The 12,455-nt window shown below is 41.6% G+C and overlaps 1 protein-coding gene across 1 annotated transcript; it reads left to right on the forward strand.

Moving 5' to 3' along the window:
- Positions 1-10,213: 10,213 nt before the first annotated feature.
- Positions 10,214-10,648, forward strand: LOC133036765 (uncharacterized mitochondrial protein AtMg00810-like). The gene has a single exon (XM_061113497.1). The coding sequence runs from the start codon at positions 10,214-10,216 to the stop codon at positions 10,646-10,648; it is 435 nt and encodes a 144-aa protein (XP_060969480.1).
- The last annotated feature ends 1,807 nt before the right edge of the window (positions 10,649-12,455 follow it).

A 12,455-nucleotide genomic window follows, 5' to 3' on the forward strand; every position in this document is an offset into this window, starting at 1 on the left:
AATGTCTAAAACCCGTCCCCAAAATACTAACATACTAAGTTGTGATTTCTACTGAGCCAAACGCCGAGTTCCAAAATACCGGACACCGGAAATGCGAAATATAAAAGCTACTGATGACATAATCATGCATTTCTGAATTCCGTAAATAACAGTACTAAATTATTTAAATAGCTATAAATAATTTCATAATTAAACATAAACAGCTGCTAATTTCCAAATTAACTAAGCGGGCTTTACAACTATCCCCCCCTTAAAAGGATTTCGTCCCCGAAATCTAACCTGAATAACTCTGGATATTGAGCTCGCATATCCGACTCTAGCTCCTGTGTGGCTTCTTCCACCTTACTGTTTCTCCAGAGAACCTTGACCAAAGCTATGGTCTTATTCCGAAGGACTTTATCCTTTCTATCCAGGATCTGCACTGGTTGTTCCTCATATGACATGTCTGGCTGAAGCTGAAGACTCTCATAACTGAGTATATGAGAGGGGTCTGAAACGTATTTTCTCAACATTGAGACATGGAATACGTTGTGCACTGCTGATAAGGCTGGAGGCAATGCTAACCGATATGCCAATTGACCTATCTTCTCGAGAATCTCGAAAGGTCCTGTAAACCTAGGGCATAACTTGCCTCTTTTCCCGAAACGTTTAATCCCCTTCATCGGAGATACCCGTAAAAATACATGTTCCCCTACTTGGAACTCAACGTCTCTACGTTTCGGATCTGCGTAACTCTTTTGTCTGCTCTGTGAGGCAAGCATTCTAGCTTTTATCTTTTCTATTGCCTCATTGGTCCGCTGAACAGACTCTGGACCTAGGTATTTCCTCTCCCCTGTCTCATCCCAGTGGATAGGGGATCTACATTTCCTACCGTACAACAGTTCATAGGGTGCCATCCCTATCGTACTCTGATAACTGTTGTTGTATGAAAATTCTATTAACGGTAGATATTTACTCCATGAACCCTCAAAGTCCATAACACAGGCTCTCAACATATCCTCCAATATCTGAATTGTCCTTTCGGACTGACCATCTGTCTGAGGATGGAATGCTGTACTGAATTTTAGCTTTGTACCCATTGCCCGTTGCAAACTTTGCCAAAATTTGGAGGTGAATTTCGGATCCCTGTCCGAAACTATAGACTTTGGTACCCCGTGAAGTCTCACTATCTCCCTGACATATAACTCTGCCAACTGATCCACTGTAAACGTTGTTCTAACCGGCAGAAAATGAGCAGATTTCGTAAATCGATCCACCACTACCCAGATGGAATCATACATACCCGTGGTCCTAGGTAACCCGACCACAAAATCCATCGTAATATCCTCCCATTTCCATTCTGGTAGGGTTAGAGGCTGCAACAACCCTGCTGGTCTCTGATGTTCAGCCTTGATCTGCTGACAAGTGAGGCATCTCGATACGAATTCTACCAAATTCTTCTTCATACCGCTCCACCAGAAGTACGGTTTCAAATCTTGGTACATCTGGGTGGTGCCGGGATGCAGAGAATATGGAGTAGAATGAGCCGCCTCAAAGATCTCGTTTCTCAATTCCACACTTTTCGGAACACAAACCCTGGCTTTATACAAAAGCATCCCACTATCTGACACTGAAAAGTCTTTGGCTTGACCAGCCAATACCTCATCTCGGATCTTCACTAACTCCGGATCTGTCATCTGAGCGACTTTTATTCTTTCCAACAGATCAGATTGCAGCGTCAAGTTGTGAAGCTGACCTACCACAAACTCAATGCTGGATCTAACCATATCCTCAGCTAGCTGGGGTGAGATCTGAACCATGCTAGCTACTTGCCCGGGACCCTTTCTGCTCAGGGCATCGGCCACTACATTGGCTTTTCCGGGATGATAGAGGATCTCGCAATCGTAGTCCTTCACTAATTCCAACCAACGCCTTTGTCTCATGTTCAAATCTTTCTGAGTAAAGAAATACTTGAGACTTTTATGGTCGGTATAGATCTCACACTTCTCCCCGTAAAGGTAATGCCGCCAAATCTTCAGTGCAAAAACCATTGCGGCTAATTCTAAATCATGAGTCGGGTATCGCTGTTCATAATCCTTTAACTGACGAAAGGCATAAGCGATAACCCGATCGGCTTGCATCAATACGCACCCCAAACCCTGTTTGGATGCGTCACAGTAGACTACGAACTTCTCCTTATCCGAAGGCAAAGCTAGTACCGGAGCAGTAATCAATCTCTGCTTCAGCTCCTGAAAGCTAGCTTCACATTTATCTGACCAGATAAATCGCTGATTCTTCTTTGTAAGCTCGGTTAGGGGCATTGAAATTTTGGAGAACCCCTCCACGAACCTACGGTAGTACCCAGCTAATCCCAAGAAGCTTCTGATCTCTGTCACTGTCTTCGGTCTCGGCCAATCCCTGACGGATTCAATCTTCCCGGGATCCACCTTGATCCCATCTTTACTCACAATGTGCCCTAGGAAGGACACCTGAGACAACCAGAACTCACATTTCTTGAACTTGGCGTAGAGCTTATGTTCTCGAAGTCGTTGCAGTACCATCTGAAGATGTAACTCATGCTCCTCTTCTGATTGAGAGTACACGAGGATGTCGTCGATAAACACAATCACACAGATATCGAGGAAATCCTTGAATACTCTATTCATCAGGTCCATGAATGCTGCAGGAGCATTGGTTAGTCCGAATGACCTAACCAGAAACTCGTAGTGTCCATACCTAGTGCGGAAAGCCGTCTTTGGAATGTCCTCCTCTCGGATTCTCAACTGATGATAACCCGAACGGAGATCAATCTTAGAGAAGACCGTCTTCCCCTGAAGCTGATCGAACAAGTCATCGATCCTAGGTAATGGATATTTATTCTTCACCGTCAGCTTGTTCAACTCTCTGTAGTCGATGCACATCCTCATAGATCCATCCTTCTTCTTGACGAACAAAACCGGGCTCCCCAGTGGTGACACACCGGGCCGAATGAACCCTATGTCAAGCAACCCTTGGAGCCGAATCTTTAATTCCTTAAGTTCAAATTTCGGAGCCATCCTATACGGGGCTTTGGAAACCGGATCCACCCCTGGTGCCAAGTCAATCACGAAATCGATCTCCCGCTGAGGTGGTAACCCTGGAAGTTCTTCGGGAAAGACGTCCAAAAATTCCCGAACCACTCTGATGTCCTCTGGCCGAATGGTGTCTGGCCGAGTGGTGTCCACCACCACGGCCAGAAACCCTAAGCACCCACCGTGCAATAATTCTCTCGCTGACATAGCCGAGATCACCGGGATCCGAGATCCCTGAACCGAACCCACAAATACAAATGGTTCTTCACTTTCCGGTTGGAAGACCACCATCTTCCTCTTACAGTCAATGCTCGCCGAATATTTAGATAGGAAATCCATTCCTAAAATAATATCAAATTCGACTAAGCTCATCTCTATCAGATCAGCGCTTAACTCTCTACCATCTATCCTGATCGGCATAGACCTAATCCACCTATTGGAGATAACCAATTCTCCGCTGTAACAGGGTTCCAAACCCCGATTCATATCTATCAAAGTGGTCTACCCAACTTACTAAAGACTCGGCCGCCACATAAGAATGTGTAGCCCCGTAATCAAACAAGACCGAATAAAGCGAGTTGTTAATAAAAAGCCGACCCGTAACAACCGATGGGCCGGCATCCGCATCGCCCGCGTGATAGCCGAATACCCCAGGCTGGAGTGGGTATCGCTGGAGCTCTCGGTGCCTCTGGTCGGAGCTGGGGACATTCCCTCTTGAAGTGTCCGGGCATGCCACAATGAAAGCATCCCTGCCCCTTGCACTCACCCCGATGATGCCTCTTGCAGCTAGGGCACTCGGGATAGGAGAATCGGGTCTCATTACCACCAGGACGACTCCCTCGGTTCTGGTTCCCCTGGAACCTCTTGTTCTGACTCGAGCCGCCGGAAGCAGTGGGTGCCCTCTTCCTCTGATCAATGGCCGAACCACTACTCCCCCTGCTATAGCCTGATGCAGGAGGGGTAGGAGCTCCGCCACTAACCGGAGTACTCGCTGGTTCTGACATGCACCCCACTGCGCCCTCAGCTCGCAGTGCCTTCTCCACCATCTGAGCATAGGTGGTGCTGTCGTCCGTGGTAATCATCAGGTCATGCCTGATCTTGGGATTCAACCCGTCCAGATACTTCTCCTTCCTGCTGAAGTCGGTCGGCACAATTCCCGAGGCTAACCTCGCCAACCGGTCAAACTGAGTAGTATACTCAGTGACGCTCATGTTCTCCCGCTGGGTCAGGTGAACGAACTCTTTCCTCTTGGCGCTTCTGACCGCCTCATTGTAATATTTCGCGTTGAAGAGTTCCTGGAACCTTTCCCAGGTCATGGTGGTGACATCGTGAATCTGAGACACCATGTCCCACCATACCAGGGCGTCCTCCTGGAACTGAAACGTGGCGCACACCACTCTGTCGTTACCAGTGACACCCATGAAATTCAGGATTCTGGTAATCACTGTCAGCCACTGCTCGGCTTTCATCACGTCCGGACCTCCCAGGAATACCGGAGGTGCTTGCTTCCGGAACCGCTCATACAATGGTTCCAATCTATGGGCCGCCACCACTAACTCGGCCTGGGCAGCAGGGGCAGGTGCCACTGGAACTATAGGCACTGGAACTGCAGGAGCACCCTGCTGTCTCAACCTCTGGATCTCGAGGTCTTGTTCTTCGATCCGGGCTTGCATCTCCGCAAACCGTAACTCCCAGTTCGGGGCTCCCTGATCGGCTGGGGGAGCCTGGGCAGCCTGTGGCGGGTTCTCATCACCCCGGCCACGAGCCCTGCCTCGGGGACCTCTACCTCGGCCCCTAGCAGGTGGGGGAAACTGAGCTCCCTGTCCCTGATTCGACCCTACGGAGTTGCCCTGACTCCTGGTAGTCCGCCTGGCGTCCATCTAGTTAGAACCGCCTGCGAAACCAAGAGTTGGCATATCAGGTCGTATTCAAGGCGAGCTTACTAATGCCGCTTAATTTGGAAATTAGAAATGAAACATGCGCCTATTCTACTATCAGGCTACTAACATGCTTCCTAACAGGCTTTTCTTTTTCATAACTGAATAAAATAAACTACTAAAGCAATAAAGGCTTACTGAACCGTGAACCGAGCTAACTGCTGATGATGATTGTACATGTCGTGACGATCTTCGGAAGACAACCTGGCGGCTCTGATACCAAATTGTAACACCCTAACTATCTTAGGCGTATTACGTGATTTTTAAACGTACTGTGCAGCTCGCTGCTAATCAACGAGGTTTATGGGAAAACGTGATTAATTAAAATTTTGCTTTTTTAATTAAACTTATAAACCATATTATAAAAGTCTCGGGATCCCGATTTATAAAATCATTTACAAACGTTTTAACTGTTTAACTTTTACATCAAAATGAAAGTCGTCTAACGACAGTTACAAAAATCTCAGCCGTGCTGTCCCGAGGATCGTACGCTCCAGGCCTAACCGCCCCGACATGTACAATCTCATAAGCTCGCTCACGGTCCATCAGCTACAGCCTTGCCTTTACCTACACATGAACATAAACTGTGAGTCGACAGACTCAGCAAGAAAAGCATAATAATATCATACATAAAACTGACTGCCGTGTCCAACACGATACTGAGTCCCGCTTACCGCCATGTCCAACATGGTACCGAGCCACTACTTGCCATGTCCAACATGGTACTTAGTTTTGAACGTTCAGGGGACGGTACTATTGACAAGTATCCTCCTGATCGGTCGAACCGGTCATACTCCGGCTGCTGGTCATACTCCAGCCTGTACCGACGAGATAGATCAATAGCACTGAACCACCAACCAAGTGTCAGCCTGATCGGTCGAACCGGTCATACTCCGGCTGCTGGTCATACTCCAGCCTGTACCGACGTGATAGGGTTGGATGGTTCGAAGCCTAAATACATAACTAATGTAATCTAGCAGGCTTCCTACATGCACGCTAAACATGTAATCTACATATGCATACTGTTATACTAATCTTACCTGGATTCCGATTTCAGGTGTGCCGGTCAACCTGACTGGAACTGAAGCTGAACGGCGGATTACTGGCTCCTAAACCATAAAAATCACAACGCTATAAGTGACACGCTAAATCACTTCCCGGGGACTAAAACTTAGAACTAAAAGTTTCCCTATCGATAAAAAGCATGGCAATACCCCTAAAAACCCAAAAACGAGGAAAACTAGGGTTCTGAAAAATCCCCCAACCGGTAGACCGGTTGCCCAACCGGAATTCCGGTTCGGGAAATTCGGGACCCCCATCCGAATTCCGGATGCACAACCGAATTCCGGTTCCTCGCAAAGAACCATAAAAATTCATAACTCGACCAATTCAACCCCAATTGGTCCCAAACTTTCCAGACCTGTTCTATATGTCCCAAATAACATATCCAAGGCATCAAACCTACCCAGAAACCACAGATACAAAATTTTCCATTGGAGCTCAAGCTTTGAGTTCCAAACTCAAGCTTGAGCAAAACAACCTAAACATGCATTCCACTAGCTTAATTCTACTTAACTAAGCATAAAAACACCTCTGCAAACTAATAGAAACAACAGCAACATCACAGAACATATTCACAACATTTTCCTTCCAAAAACCACATTTTTACATAGAAAACTCAAAGCTTGAACAACCTAGCTAATCATGCTTCAAACAACTCAATTAACATCAAATAATCATGCTTTGAACTTCAGAAAAACCAACTAAACACAGCCATAACAACAGCCACAAAAACATGCATGCATCAACAATATACTTTCTTAAAACACAAGAAAACACAAAGAGAAGTTAGAAATCACTTACCACAATCAAGAGCTCCCAAATTAGGTTGAATCTAGCTTGAAAATCAAAGAAAATCCCAGCCCTTGAACCCCAAGCACCCAGCCGAAAAGAGAGAGGAAAAAGAGAGAGTTTTCTATTTTTTCTAACTTTGATATTTTTTGTAAAATAAAGAAATGGAATCAAATACACATATAACATTCATTTCAGCCAATTAATAAATAATTAAACATTCAATTTTCAATTAATAAACTCACTAGAAGACAAAACACTAATGGGGCAAAAAGACCATTTTGCCCCTCCACCATAACATCAAGAAAATCATACTAAAGGGGTATTTTTGGGACATTCTAAATTCCCGGCCATTCCCGACATTCCCAATGTCTAAAACCCGTCCCCAAAATACTAACATACTAAGTTGTGATTTCTACTGAGCCAAACGCCGAGTTCCAAAATACCGGACACCGGAAATGCGAAATATAAAAGCTACTGATGACATAATCATGCATTTCTGAATTCCGTAAATAACAGTACTAAATTATTTAAATAGCTATAAATAATTTCATAATTAAACATAAACAGCTGCTAATTTCCAAATTAACTAAGCGGGCTTTACAGTATATATATATGTAAATATATATGTATCAATAAACTTTATCGCTAATTATCACGTTAGTATAAATTCAGTGTACTGATAAATCATGTAGCTGAATACTTTGAAGCATAAATCATGATTATTTTCCACTATGTAGACAACACTATAATCATGTGATACAACTCACTTTGTAACTAAAATTAGTTAAATACCGTTATTTTAGTTTACTGTAACAGTTTTTAGTTTTATGGTTTTTCTGGTAGTTTTTCTGTTTTTTTCCTTCTCTTCGATCGTATCTTCCTCTATATAAATGAAACTCTTTTCCAAGGCCTTGCAGCTTTGGCAAGTCTTGAATTGTAATCTCATAGATTGAATTGTCTTAGTTCTTAGCATAGATAAGCTCTTACATGGTATTAGATTTCCCTTGACTACCGTCACTCATGGATCCTCGACTCCTAGAAAATCCACCTCGTTCTTCAGTTCAACCACCCACCACCGCTGCTCCTGCCCCGACCAATCATCCATGGAATCCGTTCTGAAATTCTCTCCATTCATCTCTCACCGTTAAATTGGATCATTCCAATTTTCTTGCTTGGAAATCTCAAGTAATACCAAGTGTTATCGGTCATGGTCTCAACGATATCCTTCTTGGAGGAGTATCTCCACCTTAACGATTGGTTAATGGCCAAACCAATCCTGAATTCACCGCCTGGAAACGGAAGGATCAATTCCTGCTTAGTTGGCTTCGATCATTAATGTCTGAATCCGTTCTTGGATCGTTAGCACAATTCCAAAGTTCATACTCTGCCTGGCGCTCTTGAACAGATATATGCAAGTCAATCCAAGGCTCATCTTCTCCAAATTAAAATTCAGCTATCTACCATTCAGAAAGGTAATCTTTCCATTTCTGATTACCTTGACAAGGTAAAGATTCTTGCTGACTCTCTTTCTGTTGCTGGTAATCCCATGGATGAAAATTACTTAATCATGCATACCCTTAATGGATTAGGCCCAGAATTCGATCCTGTTGTTGTTCATGTTACTAGTCTTGTTGATGATCTTTCTTTTGAATCCATGAGAGTAGATTAGAAAGACACTGTACTATTGCTGATACCAGCAACAAAATCTTAGCAAATTTTGCTGTTGGCCCTACACGATATGGAATTAATGCTCCAAATCGCTCCTATGCCCCAGGTAGAAGTTCAAATTAGCAATATAACAATCGTGTTCCACCTAAGCCATTTGGTAGAGATGCCTACACCAATCCTCGAATCATTTGTCAAGTGTGCCATAAACTTGGTCACAGTGCTGCTGTATGTCATTACAGGTTTGGCAAAGGATTTGTTACCCCCAAGATTGGTGATTCTCGAGCCTTTCTGAACGAATTTGATGACTCTGAGGAACTTCAAGCTTACTCCTCATCAATGATCCCTGATTTTGCTATTGATCACAAATGGTATGCTGATACAGGAGCCACAAATCATATTGCTCTTGGCATGGAAAATCTTGACAATGAACCTCCCTATGCTGGCACTGATTCCCTCACAGTTGGTATTTGTAGGCATAGTTGTGGCACTGTGTTGAACATTTGCAGCCTAATTGGGAGCCAAATTTGGAGTTGTGCTTGGGCCAGCCTCACCATTAGGAGTTGTTCCAACAGAGACAGTAGGTGAGTTAGATAAATCATTTTCCATAGGGTTAGTTAGAAAAGTAGTTGATGGAAAAATAGTATTAGATGATTGATTTACCTGCTGTTGGTTTGGTGGAGATTTGGCTGGGAACTCTTGCTCATTAAATGTAACTTTTTCGTGCAATATAGGTTCTGCCTGTGTTGCTTCTGCAAAGATGACATTTATGTTGTAATGAGTATCCCACAAAGGTGCACTTTTCAGATCGAATTTCAAGCTTATGTGATTGGTAGGGCCTTAGATGTGGAAAACAGGATCATCCAAAAGGCTTTAATTAGGAAGCTGTAATCTGGTTGTTTGTCGAACAAAGTCTCATAAGGTGAGGCATTATCAAGAACAGGTGTTGTAAGCCTGTTTATTACAAAGACATTGTGCTAAAAGGCTAACCACTAATGTGTTAGATCGAGACCAGATTCAATAAGAAGTGTCAAACCAGATTCTGTAATATGCCTATGCTTTCTCTCCACTCTTCCATTTTGTTCATGGTCATGAGGGCATGGATGTTGGAACTGAATTCCATGTTTGGTAAGAAACTTGGAGAATGACCTGTGCTCTCCTCTCCAGTCAGACTGAACAATTTTGATTGGGAGATTAAACTGTTTTTCTACAAGCTTTTTAAATTCAAGAAATAAGTTGTAGGCTTGGGATATAAGGGAAAGGGGGAAAATTCAGGTATACCTACTATAATCATCTATAAAGATGATGTAATACGTGTGACCTTCGAGGGAGCAAATGTGTGAAGGACCCCAAAGGTCTGTGTGGAGCAACTCAAGTGGTTGAGATGCTCTTGAATTGGACAGAGAGTAAGGCAATTTGTGACTTTTTCTATTTTACATGCTTCACAGAATCTAACGGCTTTTAAACTATGTGGAATATGCATGCTTGACAAAATTTTAGCTAGGATCCTTGGTGAGGGATGACATCATAGTAACAGGGCCCAACAAGATGGTTATCAACACTCTCATTTCTGAATTGAATCAAGTCTTTTCCATTAATGACCTTGGTTCTCTACACTAATTTCTTGGGGTTGAAATTGTTCGAAATGACACTAGAATATATCTATCTCAAACCAAATACATCTCAGATCTATTGGTTCGATTACATATGGAGGGTGCTAAGCCTTATCCCAAACCCACATCCTCCACACACAAACTATCTCTTACAGAAGGAGAACCCTTTATGGATCAAACTCTCTACAGGAGCACACTTGGAGCCTTACAGTATTTGACTTTAACTAGGCCTGATGTAGCATTTATTGTGAACAAGTTAAGTCGTTTTATCCATGCTTCAACAACAACACATTGGGTGGCATGTAAACGACTATTCAGGTACCTTAAAGGTACCATTACAGAGAGACTTCTCATCAGAGCAGCAACTCAATTATCTCTCCAAGCTTACTCTGATGCAGATTGGGCAATCTGCCCAGATGACAGACGTTCAACAGGTAGATATGCAATATTTTTTGGGGGAAACTTAGTATCGTGGTCTGCTAAAAAGCAACCTGTTGTTGCTAGATCAAGCATAGAAAAAGAATTTTGAGCTCTTGCAAATATAGCCGCTAAAATTAGATGGATTTGCTCTTTTCTTAGTGAAATGAATATTCATACACCTACTACACCTATTATTTGGGCTGACAACTTAGGGGCAGCTTCCTTAGCTGCAAATCCAGTGTTCTGTGCCCGTTCTAAACATATCGAAATAGATTTGCACTTCATTCAAGACCAAATAATTGCCATACAATTTGAAGTTCGATATGTTCCATCTTGTGATCAAATAGCAGACATACTCACGAAGCCCCTGTCGACTGAAAGATTTCAATACCAAGCACAAGCTTCAAGTTGTTCAACACCCTTTCGCTTGAGGGGGGATGATACAACTCACTTTGTAACTAAAATTAGTTAAATACCGTTATTTTAGTTTACTGTAACAGTTTTTCAATTTTCTGGTTTTTTTGTTATTTCTGCTTTTTACCCTTCTCTTCGATTGTATCTTCCTCTATATAAATGAAACTCTTTTCCAAGGCCTTGCAGCTTTTGCAAGTCTTGCATTGCAATCTCATATATTGAATTCTCTTAGTTCTTAGCATAAACAAGCTCTTACATCATGAATAATAATATGTTTGAGATTTAACAGAATTTGTATAATAATCATATAACTATGAAATGAGTAACATGTGAACAAAAATAATTTCTGATCTTCTATTGGTCAGTAAATAAGATTACTTTTTAAATGAGTTTTATTTAGCATATGAAACCGCAACATTTAATCCATTTAACTTCGACCCAATAAGATCGAAAAGGGGTGTTTTGGCTGAAAAACAGGTTGGATTGGCTTGTACAGCTAGCCTAACGGGTTAAATGCTCAACTCTACTGACAAAATATTTGTTTGTTTGTAGAATATATGGCTATGTAAGAATTGCTAGCGCAACTCAAATGAGAATATTTTAAAGAAGACTTCATGAGATAGACATACTTTTGACATCTTTTAATAGATGTTTATTATTAGAGTGAAAAATAATGTCAAGTAAAAATACTTAAAATTGGTATCCTTGCTATTTTTTTTAGGCTAATTAGTAATTTTTTTCCCTGAACTTTGACATGTACTAAATCATGCCCCCTGAACTTTTTTGGCCGTTAAAAATTCTCCCTGAACTATTAAGATTGTTAAATTTAAGGACTTTTGTCTAATTTTAGTAAAAATTTCTAACATGGATGAAAGTTCAGGGGGCATGATTTAATACATATAAAAGTTTGAGGGGCATGATTTGGTAGATATCAAAGTCCGGGAAGTGTGATTTAGTACCTGAAACAGTAAAATTGAATGAAATTAGACAAAAGTCCTTAAATTTAACAATCTCAATAGTTCAGGGGGAATTTTTAACGGCAAAAAAAATTCGGGGGCATAATTTGGTATATGTCAAAGTTCGGGAGAAAAAAATTGTTAATTAGCCTCTTTTTTATTTATTTTTTTTTTCATAAAGTAAGAAAATGTAATCATTTAATATATATTAATTAATAATATATATTATTTTAATAGAATATTTTTAGAACAAGAATTGTTACAAATAATGTGGATGAAATAGAAAATAAAATATTGTATTGTGGGATTATGTGAACATTTTAAGCAATATTTTTTTATGATTGCTACCATTAATTAGAGATGTTTTACGGGGTACTTTAAAGTGTGAAGCACCACAAGAAATAAAATACTCTTATTGGTACAATTTAATGTTAGATGCTTCATTTTAATTTATTTAATAATATAAAATATAACAAACTAATCACTATGTACCATATGTGATATTGATATGGATCGAGTTACCAAAAGACAATTTTATATTAATGT

The sequence above is a fragment of the Cannabis sativa genome, chromosome 4, assembly GCF_029168945.1.
Source record: "Cannabis sativa cultivar Pink pepper isolate KNU-18-1 chromosome 4, ASM2916894v1, whole genome shotgun sequence".
In the NCBI taxonomy this organism is placed as follows: Eukaryota; Viridiplantae; Streptophyta; class Magnoliopsida; order Rosales; family Cannabaceae; genus Cannabis; species Cannabis sativa.